Source organism: Elephantulus edwardii, unplaced genomic scaffold (genome assembly GCF_000299155.1).
Source record: "Elephantulus edwardii isolate Elephantulus edwardi_28Jun2011 unplaced genomic scaffold, EleEdw1.0 scaffold00372, whole genome shotgun sequence".
NCBI classification, from domain to species: domain Eukaryota; kingdom Metazoa; phylum Chordata; class Mammalia; order Macroscelidea; family Macroscelididae; genus Elephantulus; species Elephantulus edwardii.
Genome location: NW_006400122.1, coordinates 941,787 through 954,521, shown reverse-complemented (window position 1 = coordinate 954,521; position 12,735 = coordinate 941,787). Strand labels below are relative to the sequence as shown.

General features: G+C 44.8%; 1 protein-coding gene across 1 annotated transcript; it reads right to left on the bottom strand.

The window, feature by feature from the left end:
* Positions 1 to 5,319: 5,319 nt before the first annotated feature.
* On the bottom strand, positions 5,320 to 5,865 carry LOC102847315 (60S ribosomal protein L17-like). The gene has a single exon (XM_006902139.1). The coding sequence runs from the start codon at positions 5,863 to 5,865 to the stop codon at positions 5,320 to 5,322; it is 546 nt and encodes a 181-aa protein (XP_006902201.1).
* Between the last annotated feature and the right edge of the window lie 6,870 nt (positions 5,866 to 12,735).

Sequence of the window (12,735 nt, the reverse complement as noted above, 5' to 3'; positions counted from 1 at the left end):
TGGTAACAGCAGCCAGGAAATCAGGAGACGAATTGCATTGGGAAAGTCAGCTGTGAGGGACCTCTCAAGAGTACTGAAGAGCAATGATGTCAGACTGGAGACTATGGTGCGCCTGATCCAGGCTATAGTCTTCGCAATTACGTGCTATGCATCAGAGAGTTGGACAGTGAATAGGGTTGATAGAAAGACAATTGAAGCCTTTGAGTTGTGGTGCTGGAGAAGAGTGTTGAATATACCATGGACTGCTAGGAGAACAAACAGGTTTGTCCTGGAGAGGGTGAAGCCAGAATGTTCCCTGGAGTCAAGGATTCTGAAGCTTCATCTGACATATTTTGGGCATGTTGCAAGGAGGGACTGGTCCTTGGAGAGGGACATCATATTTGGCATAGTGGAGGGGCGGCGAAGGAGAGGAAGACCCTCGATGAGATGGATTGATTCTGTGACTGGAGTGGTGGGAATGAGTGTGTTTGAGATGGCTAGGTTGGCACAAGATAGAACGGCATTTAGAGCTCTTATACATAGGGTCACTATGAGTCGCAAGTGACTCGATAGCACATAACAACAACATGGCCTGATCAGGCACACCTTAGTCTCCAGATTCATCAATTTTTAGTACTCTGGAGAGGTCCCTGACTGCAGACTTTCCCAATGCAATTCATCTTTTTATTTCCTGGCTGCTGGTATCAAGAGTATTTATTGCGGAGCCAAGCAAACTAAATCTGTTAACAATCTCAATCTCTTCACCAGCTACCATAATGCTGCCAATCAGCCCTGTGGTGAGAATCTTTGTTTTCTTGATGTTGAGCTTCAATCTATATTGAAGGCTAAAGTCTTTGATCTTCTGCAGCAAGTGCTTCAGGTTCTCCTCAGTTTCAGCAAGCAAGGTTGTGTCATCTGCATAGTGCAGGTTATTGATGAGTCTTCCTCCAATCCTGATGCCACATTTCTCCTCATAGAGCCCAGCCTCCTGGATAATCTGTTCTGACTATATATTGAAGGAGACAGGACACATCCCTGGCATACACCCTTCCCGATTTTGAATCATGCAGTGTTTCCTTGTTCTGTTCTGACAACTGCCTCTTGGCCCAAGTATAGCTTTTGCATAAGCACAATCAAGTGTTCTGGGATTCCCATTCTTCTCAGAGTAAGCCACAGTTTTTTTGTGATCCACACAGTCAAATGCCTTTGCATAATCAATGAAATACAGATAGACACTCCTCTGGTACTTCCTGCTTTCAGCCAAGATCCATTAGTGTTCATGAAGAAGATTCCAAAATGGTCAAGTGCTTATGGAAGAGGATTACAAGATGGCCAACACAAGCGCATTTGAGACAGAGGTCAGGTGAGGACAAGGCTCTCTCAGCAGGAAGTGCTACCCCTGTGACTGACCTCCAGCAATCCCTGAGCCACACACCAGCACAGTGGTCTGCAGGAAATTCTCCAATGAACCCGCTTTTCAGGGTGAGGAGGACAGGCTTTGTCTGCTGAGTAATAACACCCCCCTGGCTGTGGGAAGAAGACAATCTCAAATGTAATGAAGGACAAACAACGTGTGCACCTTTACTGAGAACTGAGGAGCTACATGAAAACAAGTGAAGCTGGAGTTCCCAGGACGAGGGGCCTGCACGGATGGGAGGCAGGAGGTAGGGCAGCCCACATTTTGTTCTGGAGGAAGGTGGTATCCAGGCGGCAATCCTGGCAGGAAGTGGAGTGGAGTTGGCAGGAAGGAAAAGGAAGGAGATGGAAGCACAGGAAAATGCAAGGGGGCTGGGCGTAGGTACAGGAAGAGAAAGGTCTGGGTGCCTTAATCCCAGGCAGAGCCATCTGTTAACAAGCCATCCCAGATATCCTCAGTCCAGCATCTACTGCACAAGTCTGCAGGATACTCCATTCCTATCTTTGGAGTTCTGGCCCATTCCTCATCCCAATGGTCTGCCTTTGCTGAAATGCAAACCCTTTTCCCGGGAGATGGCTCCTTCTTCCTGGAAGTTGGCCATCCCCTTTCTGGGTGCCCTTGCTAAAAGGTGAGCCTCGACTTGTGAAAGATATCTTCACTCCCTTCACCAGGTGAGTGTCCTACGTGGTTCTCTAGGGGAACCTGTGGTTGAACCTCGGAGGTTTGTGCAGGCTGACACCTGAAAAAGAGAGGGAACATAGTGTTGTCCTTGGTGAGCATATCTCAGGGGCTGAGATGCTGCCTCCAGGAAAGGGTGTTATATCCAGGATGGGCGGTGATTTGGGAAAGTGTTGTGTACCTTGATAACAAACATACACAGGAGGCTTTTGGTTAACTTTGTTAATGTCTTGTTGCCTAAGATGTGATAGATCTAGGGTTTAGTATCTGAAGGGTCAGATACCAGACCTCACCTCTGGTGTAGCTGATGTCACAGCGCAGAAAGTAAATCAAAAAGACCCCACACCACCAGTCCATTGGGAAGGCAAATCTGTGCTAGAGAGTAAGAATGGAGACCGTAGAGGGCAGCAGAAAACTTGGGAAGGGCCTTCTGAAGGAACAGGTGGCGGGGTCAGTAGGGAAAGAGCTGGTAGAAAGCCCATTTCAGGACCACCAATCCAAGCCAGTTGCCATCTAGTCCATTCCAACTCATGGCTGAGCCATGTGTGTGTCAGTGGCATGTCAGTGTGCAGGCCAGCACAATGGTTGGTTTTTCAGAATTAGATTGCCAGATTGCCAAACCTTTCTTATAGGTGAACCAAGTATCTGCAGGAGATAAAAGCCTGTTGTTGTTATGTGTCGTTATGCCTGCGATTCATAGCGGCCCTATGTACAACAGCTCTGAAGCCTGCCTTGTCCTGAGGCAGTCTCACTGACTCCAATACACCTACCCCCATTATCCCAGTCACTGCATCAACCCATCTCATCCGAAGTCTTCCTCTCCTGTGCTGTCCCTCCACCCTTCTGAGCATCATGTCCTCCAAGGACTGTTCTTCATGGTCATGTGCCCAAAGTATGTGAGAAGAAGCTTCAAAATCCTAACCTCCAAGGAGAAAGTTGGTTTCACCTTCTCCCAGACCTTACTGGGTCCATGGTATGGGATATACTGACAACTTTAAAATTATTCCTTGCTACCAAAAACAATGTCCTTGAAGAGTAGCTGGTGGATTCAAACTGCCCATATTTGGCAGCTTGAATCAACTAGGCCTCAAAAGCACAGTTGTTGTTGTTGTTGTTGTTGTATGCTTCTGTGTCAACTACAACCCATAGTGACCCTATGAATAATAGCTCTAAACACTACTCTATCCTGAGCCAGTCTCACTGTCTCTGATATACCTACCCTTGTTACTCCAGTTATTGTGTCAATCTATCTCATTCACAGTCTTCCTCTACGTACTGTCCCTTGACTCTTGCAAGCATGATATCCTTCTCCAAAGACTGGGTGTTCCTGGTTACATGCCCAAAGTATGTGAGACAGAGTCTCTAAATCCTTGCCTCCAAGAAGCAGCTTCGTTTCACCCTCTATATGACAGACCTCTTAGTTTTCTTGGTAGTCCATTATATGTTCAATACTCTTCTCCAACACCACAACTCAAAGGCATCAATTCTCCTTCTGTGATCCTTGGTCATTATCCAGCTCTCTGATGCATAATAAGTAATTGCAAAGATCATGGCCTAGATCACGTGCATCTTGATCTCTAGACTGACATCCTTGCTTTTTAGCACTCCAGAGAGGTTGCTGACAGTAGATTTTCCTAATGCAGTTCATCTTTAGATTTCCTGACTGCTGGTGTCAAAAGTGTTGATTGTAGAACCGAGCAAGCAGAAAATGCCAGCAATCTCAATCACTTTGCCATCTATCATGATGCTGCCAGTTGGCCCAGTGGTGAGAATCTTCATTTTCTTGATGTTGAGCTTCAATTCATATTGCAAACTACAGTGATTGACCCTCTACAGCAAACACTTCAGGTCTTTCTCAGTTTCAGCAAGTAAGGTTGTATCATCCACATAATGCAGGCTGTGATGAGTCTTCCACCAATCCTGATGCCACATTCTTCCTCATAAAGTCTAGCCTCTCCAATGATCTGCTCTGAATATAGACTGGAAAAACTATGGAGGCAGCACACATTCTTGATGCATTCTTTTTCTGAATTTTAACCACGCAATATTTCCTTGATCTGTTCTGATGACTGCTTCTGGTCCAAGTATAGCTTTTACATGAGCGGTGTCTTGGGAATTCCATTCTTCTCAAGGTTAGCCACAATTTGTTGTGATCTACATAGTCAAATGCCTTTGCATAGTCAATGAAACACAGACAGACATCCCTCCGGTACTCTCTTCTTTCAACCAAGATCCATCTGATATTGGCATGATATCCCTAGTGCCATGGCCTCTTCTAAACCCAGCTAGTATTTCTGGTAGCTCTTTGTCAATGTACTATTCCAGTGGCTTTGGCTAATCTTAAACAAGATTTTGCTTGTGTGAGGTATTAGTTACATTGTTTTATAATTTCCACTCTCTGTTGGATCACCTTTTTGGAAATGGGAATAAATATGGATCTCTTCCAGTCAGTTGGCCAGGTGGTTGTCCTCCAAATTTTTTGGCACAACCTGGTGAGCACTTCCAGGGCTGCATCTGTTTGTTGAAACATAGCATTTGGTACTCCATTAATTCCTGGGGGCTTGTTTTTGCCAATTCCTTCAGAGCAGATTGAACTTCCTCCTTCATGATCATGCACCAAAGGGACAAGGAGGGAAGGAACCAGGACCTAATTGGTTACTTTTGCAATGGGAAGTATATCTGATCTGTTCTTCTTGATAAAATGCTTGCCTGCCAGATATTGCTCTAAGTTGAACATCTAAATTAAGGCTGACTTTGGAGAGGGATTGGCCAACCACTTCCAAAACCACAGGCCTTCAAAAACCCTATGAAAACCAGAGTGCAGTGGAGGCATTTTAAATCAGCCACAGTGGTAATGCTAGTCAAGAAAATGCATCACTAAGAAAAGGCCACAGCTGCAATGTATGTGGTACCACGTCAAAATATACGACAAGAAACACCACTGCTCACATAGAACAGACTAGGAGCTCTTATAAAGGAAATTTTTCGTCAGGTGGTAAATCATGTCTGATTCAGAAATTTAAGGAGAACACAAGCCAGAATTAAAGCATGTGCCTTCCTCACATCTGGTCTAAAGGCCTGAAGCTCCCTGTAAGGCCAGTAGAAAAACACACTAATCACTCATGGACACCCAGGGCCACTAAAACCGTAACAGAATACTTGCCACAAATACACAAGAAACATCGGCACCACAATCTCTATAACAATATTTTTTTTTTAAGTTTTAATTTTATTTAATGACTTATTTATTCTCGAGCCATAAGTTTTTGTTTCTTCGGGGAGATCTTTTTCTTCTGGGCAACCTCCTCTTCTGGTTTAGGAACAATCTGTTCCTTTTCAGTAAGGATCATCTCAATATGGCAGGGGGAGCTCATGTAGGGGTTAATCCGACCATGAGCTCTGTATGTGCGGCGGCGCATCTTGGGAGCTTTGTTCACCTGGATATGCTCAATGACCAGAGAATCAACATCTAAACCCTTAAGTTCAGCATTACTTTCAGCGTTTTTAAGCATATGCAGCAAAAACTCGGCACTCTTTTTGGGCCACCGACCCTGTGTCCAACCCCACTGTTTGGCCTGGGCACATCTACCAACTCCTTCGTTGTATCGTCGGAAGGGCACACACTGCTTGTGCAAAGTGACATCTTTCAGATACTTGGTGGCTTTCCAGATATGCATACCCTTGATGGCCTGGGCAGTTTCTCGGGTGTTCTTAAAATAGACCCGGGGATTTGAGCCTCTTGATTTGCATGATTTTGTGGGGTTTTCCGGGTCAAGCGAGTAGCGAACCATGTTGGCAGATTACCTGAAGCCGCTCACAGGAAAAGCTATAACAATATTTTTAAAGTGAGAGATGATTCATCTAAGACTGCCTGGAGTAGAGATGAAACTCACTAGCTGTCAAGTTTCAACTTACAGTGACTCTACATTTGAGGCTGTAAAACAAAATGTGAGGCTGTCTCCCTCAGAACCATGTGTGGATTCAACTATCCATGATGCACAGACTCTGTCTAAGCAACACAATTTGCTATGCGCTATGGCACCAGAGCTTCCAAGAACAGAGAAGAGCAGGTCAAAACACAGGGGGAAACCCTATTATGTGAAAATGTACGTATGGTATTTATAGGCACAAAAGTATTATTAAATTTTTTTTCAATAACTTGGATTATAATAAAATAATTTCTTTAAGTACGGAAAAAGTAGGCAAGTGAGGATCTCCTATATCCTGGGTACTCATACAGCTTTACTATTACTCTGTTAACAGACATCCTATCCTGCCATCATCTTCTTTTCCTTTCTCTGGGGTTCCTCTCTACCCCTGTTGACATAGTGTGTTAAGTGTTGGCTACTAAATGAAAGATTAGTGGTTCAAACCCTCCAGGTACTGTGAAGTAGTAAGATGAGCCAGTCTACTCCCATAAAAACCTCTAGCTCCATTTTACAATTCCAACAGTGTATGAGAGTTACCACCTCTCCACATGCTTTCCAACATTTATTGCTTGCTGCCCTACTAAATTTTGCCACTGTTACTGGGGTGAGCTGGTATCTAATTGTAGTTTTAATTTGTATCTCTCTTATTGCCAGTGATTTTGAGCCTCCCTTCATGTGTCTGTTGGCCATCAGAATGTATTCCTCTGTGAAAAATCTTTCCATGTCTTTTGCCCATTTTGTAATTGGATTATCAGTCTTCTGGAGGCCAAGGAGTATTCTGTAAACATTTGTTATGAGACCCTTGTCCGAAATGGTGTTGCCAAATATTTGTTCCCATTTGATAGGCTTTCTTTTCACCCTGTTAGAAAAAGTTTTTGATGAGCACAGAAATTTAATCTTTAGAAAGTCCCACTCATCAATTTTATCTTCTCCAGATTGCACATTTCTGGTTGTATTTGGTAGTCTCTTTATACCATAGGCTAAGCCTTCTAAGCTTGATCCCAGTTTGTCTCTTATGAACTTTATGGTTTGGGGCTTTACTCCCAAGTCTCTGATGCATCTTGAGTTGATTTTTTACTTCTAGCTCTACTTCCAGGGTTCCTCTATTGCTGGGCAGGAGCCAGTGGGCCTGGAATCCTGCCCTAACCCAGTCCACCAATTTGTCTCCTACAGACAATGCAACTGTTCCAGTAATCCCATCTCCCTTACTTCTACCCAGCTGAGGGAGAGTTTCTACCAGCACCCTGCCTGTTCTGTTCCCTCCTGCTTCACAGTTCCCCCAATCCTTCTCCCTTTTGTCACTATTGTATCTGGTACCAGTGAGCTCAGTGATGTCCCATCCATGACATACCATCCTGCCTGTTCTCCTGTCTACCAGCAACCATGTTGGCAAGAATCTGTGTTTTAGAAAAGCATTTTGCTTCTATTAGGAGCTCTGATGGAATAGTGGGTTAAGTGTTGGCCTGTTAACTGAAAGGTTAATGGTTCAAACCGATTAGCCTTTCTGAATGAGTAAGATGAGGTAGTCTACTCCCCAAAATATTCAGTCTCTAATCCCCATGGTTCACCAAGCCATGGTCTTCTCAATTGCTTGCCATCCATCTGAGAGCTAGATAATAAGGATGGCAGAAAAAGACTCAATGCCTTTGAGTATGGTGATGAAGAAGAGTATTGGACATACTGTGGACTTCCTAGAGAACAAACAGGTCTGTTCTGCAGAAGGAGAAATCAGGTGGCCCCCTAGGAGGCAAAGATTTTTAAGCTCTATCTCACATACTTTGTGCATGATGTCAGGAGAGGCAAGTCCTTGGAGAAGGACATCATACTTGGAAAGAGTGAGGGATAGTACAGGAGAGAAAGACCCTGGATGAGGTGGATTGACATAGAGACTGTGGCAATGGGGTCAGGTGTCAGAGATAGTGGGGCTGACTCGGGATAGGGCAAATTTCAGAGCAGCTATGAGTCATATTGGACTTGACAGCACATAACAATAATCTATATGGTGCAGTTCCAGCCTGTCTTGTGTGGGGGTCAATATCCTGTGGGGGTCACTAGTGGTAGGCTGAATGAACGTGACAGCAGGGGGTTGGTTTGGGTTTGATTACACCAGCAATGCAGGAAAGCTGTGTACTGCCTGTATTCTATGCACATCTACTGGCAGAGGATCCAAGTTTGCTGGCTGAGTAAATTAAGCTTGTTTTGAACTTGTCTGCACCTGTCTCAAGTGTCCTTGAATATGACAATACTGCCTTAAACCAGCAACATCTGAAAAGTGGAAAAAGAAAGGTAACAATAATAGAAACAGTGACCGGCTTTAATTTCCTTTATTTTTTAAGTAATAAAAAAAATACTGCTAGCAACCAAGTAATATTATGGCCCTGATCATACATAATAACATCTCTGAGTTATATTGTCCTCACCCATGATTCAGTCATACTTTAAAAGTTACTGGATCCTATAAAATTAGAAATCTTATATACAAGACTGTGAATTATCTTCAGCTAGTAAAAGAGGTTGGAGAAGGTTCTCATAAATCTTTATCAGATCTTTTCTCTATCCACCATCATATCCTTTCTAACTACCACCACCTCATCTGACTGGTACAGAGGATCTGCTGGATGCAAACACCCGTTTTTTTTCCCCAGGAACAGCACTTATTTTTATAATCTTCTCTTTATATCAGAGGAAAGTGATCTTCAGATCCTCTTCTGGTGAATAAGAAAGTGAATGGATTTGAATTCTAGCAATGAGAGACCACTAGAATGTGCCTTGATGGTGCCGTGCATAAAGCTGCCAATCAGAAGAAGTGTAGGGGTTTGAAGCCACCAGCTACGCAGCAGGAGAAAAACAAGTCAATCTGCTTCCATTGATATTTACAGTGAGTTTATTCTATTCTACAGGGTTCCTATGAGTCAGTCCTGCCTCAGATACAAGGCGCTTGGGAGTACTACATGGCTACAGACAGATAACACCAATCTTCAACTCCCAGGAATAGCACAAATGTTAAGAAGTATTATGAAATAGGAGGATCCCAGAAATCACCCAATTTTCTTTCTCATCCTTAATTTTTTTTTCCCCCTAAAGCATTATGTGGATTTTTTTTTATAAGCTATGTTTTGTACTCTTTCCAGGGCTCATAGGATATTTTTTAAATCCCATGTAAAATTGTATCCTGTAAGCAGTAGCATTACCCTAGGAGCAAAGGGTTCTTTTCCTCTATAAGGGAACAAGAGAACCAAAGTGGGCTCAGTATCTCATTGATTCTCTGGACCATGTGAGCCATGGGTTTCTGTTTTATATAGGTACCAACAAAAATATCCTGAGGAAGAAAAACAATAACATACAATAAATTTTAGATGCTGGGAAATTGTAATACACTCTGCTTTAGCACGCCTGCCTTCTCAAAAACTGGTGGGAATGAAATGCCCTTCTTAGTCTGCCTGCCTGAAGACCTAGTTCATTCATCCCCATGGTGGCTGAGTCACCTGCACAGGAGCTCAAAGGACGGGGGGCCTGGAGGGAAGCTGCTGAGCGACTGCTCACTGCTGTGCCCTGCCTCCCACCTCCTTGGGCCATGGAAATGGGCCAACGGCATTCAGTAGAGTTTGGAGGGATGAGCAATGAGTCTCCCCTTCTCACAAAGGAGGGCACCGCACACCACAGGTCTCAATCTCCAACAAATCTTTGTCAGTACCAAGGTCCCTCCTTCCATAATGCCTGCCCATCCCTCCTCGAGCACACAACCATCTCTCCAAATCCAAAAGATCAGCAATAATTGATTTGGCGGCTGGCCTGTGCCCTTCTGGTACAAAAGCCATAGCACAATTCACCAGCTTGTTCCTATTTGGGCCTTCTCTGCCTTAAAGTGAACCCTGGCAGCTGATTAAAATCGGTAATGCGCTGTTCCTTAAGTGAAGAGGTGCTATTTATTTCTGTCATGTTCTGCTTGGAAGGTTTGAAGCTTCCGACCAGACATTTTCCTAGTAAACAGAAAAGTTACCCATATTGTCATGCTTGCCCTGACCTGCGAGCTGGTGAACAATAAATCTTAATTACAGTTAAATGCCAAAATCTGCAAAGAATAAGGCAGCACTAGTCAACTGTGAATTGGTCCGCTCAGGCTGGAGTGCAGCTGCAGGAATACATAAATTAGTTTGTGATTTGTTTGTGGAACAATCAGTAGAGGCTGTATTTTAAGAGCATTTGTAGTATTGCAAATCCCTGGCATTCGTCCTAGTGCCATGTCAGATGCAGGTGGCTTTGGGGAAGTTTTGTTTTTAAAGGACTTTGGGCATTATGCATGGTGGGTTCATTAGAAAGCACCATTTTCAAATATCTCGGCAGTTTTCCAGAGTAACACTCATTCTCATGACATCTGCTCAGTCCATCCATACCTTTGGGTTTGCTCAGGCCCCCCGAATAATCTTTTTGTTGGCAGTCCCTTTGCGCTTCAGAGCAGTGCTACTGGAGTGGGAGGACAGGATTTTAGCAGGAATGGCTTGATTTTAGATGTTTGTTTCTTCTCTCCCATTCCTCATTCCCACTCAGGTGGGAGTTGCTGGGTCTTCGTGCATTTGCTTGTCCTAATGCTAAACAAAGCCTCTCCTAGTCCCTTTTCCGGGTCCTCTTGACATATGGGCACCTCCATACAAGAATTAGAAAGGAGATTGCACACATAACTCTGTTCAATGGCTTTGGGCTGTTCTATCAATTCTGAAACTGACAGGAGATGAGAGATGGAACTCTTGAAAGAAAGAATGGAGTTTGGGCGGTGTGGTGCACGGTGCCATGAATCAATCTGCAAGCTACACATATTATTTTAGATGCAGATCCTGTTGTCGTGAGGGTCACTGTCTGCTAGTTGCCCCATCAAGCAGTTTGCTAAATAATAGGCCAACCTCGAGTCTCGAGCCCTTTGAATTCAGCAGAAGGCGACGGCAGCTGGGGGGTAAAAGGACGTTTCACTAATTAGAAGGTGAGTTCGTAGGTGGGAAGTAGCAAAGCCCTTTCATAACAGAAGAAAGGGGGAAGAGAAGGGTTTACAAAGCAGCTTTCGTTTGGTTTTTTATCAGGAGAGCGCTGATAATTAAACAGCCATGGAAATGTCACCAGGGTCACGCAAAGAATAGCCTCCTTCCGCCTGCTTGGCGCCCACTCTGTGCACGCCTCCGTCCCCAGACGTCCGCGCTCTCCGCGCGCGCCCCTTTCCCCACGCGCGCCCCAAGCCCTTCCCCAGGCCTTCGCCCCCGCGCCCCAGGCTCTTCCCAGGGCTCACAGGGGCCCATTCTGTCACCAGCAATCCTCCTTCCTGTTTGTGTCGCTGCTGCTTTGTTGCTTCCTGGCGGTCACTCAGAGCCCGCCCTTCTTGCCGCGCCTCGACCCTGGGGTGGGGGGGGGAGGGGGGACTGGCTTTCTTCCCAGCTCTCTCTGGTGCTGGCAAGCCTGTCTGACGGCCTTCAGCCTCATGTTCAAGGACCTGCTCTCGTTTCCTTGCGGCCCAGAGTGCCTGGGGGGTGAGGCTGGCTGTCCCACGTGCTCGGGCGGTCCCAGGATTTTTATCCCAAGATCTGGTTTAAAGTGTGTTTTTGGTTTTTTGTGTTACCTTACCTGGCTTCCTGCATTCCTTCGAAGATGCTGGTGATTGTTTCCCCTCTTTGATAGATTGAAAAAGACACCCAGAGAGGAGGGCTGAAGTGGGCCTGTGGAAGCATGGGGAGGAGCTCCCAGTCCAGGCTCAGCTGCAGGCCAAGGCCTTTATGTGCCCTATTGTACTTATCCCACAAACACCTCTTCCTACTACTGACCACATTTGTCAATGACCAGCTTTTTGTAAGTGGGTATTTTCCCCACCAGACCTTTCTTCCTAGGCGCCACTGGGTGGGCTCAAACATTCAACTTTTCTGTTAGCTGACAAGTATGTCGCCTGCACCATCAGGGGACTTCCCAGATAGTTCCAAATGACCATGTTTTGAGCCATATGGAAAGTCAGGCACACAGAACTCATCTTGTCCAGATCCAAGTGATGGGTAAGTGTGCAGCAAAGACTGAGTCCCCATTTGTCTAACTTGTCTTTTCCTTCCCGTGCACCATAGGCTTCCTTTCTGACACATTCCACATCTCTGCTTGAAGATTGCCCTGAAGGTCGGTCTCCTTAGATGATACCGTGTAAACCAGGTCTCTGTCTTCTTGCTTATCTTTACTTTTTTTGGATCATTTATTACGATCCAATATTATATGTATTTAGAGAGCCCTGGTAGTCTTGTGGGTAAGGAGTTATACGGCTTGCCCACAGTCACCAGGTACCAGTCAACAGGCTGCTTTGTGGAAGGAAGTTATAAACAGTCTCCTCCCATATGATTTACAGCCTCTGAAAATTCCTGGAGGGCCAGCTCTGAGTGGATTCTGACTCCACAGTATATACAAAATTATATGTATTTATTGTCTCCTTGTTTCTAGTGTATGTGAGGTCAGAGAATTGGGCTGTTTTGCCTTCATTACATCTTCCGGGCCCCATGGCAAGGTGTTAAATAATTGTTGAATGGGTGAGGCCTCGCTTCTCTTAAAGACTTGCAGTTGATAAAGTCATAACATTTGGTCAGATTGTCAGAAATTATACGTAACAATCCCTCCTAAAGATGGGAAAACTCCTGTATGAGGTGGCTTTGTTCCGAATTGAGCCAGAAATTCCTGGTAGATCAGTTAGCACTCATCAAATTCTGTGACTTAACAGAT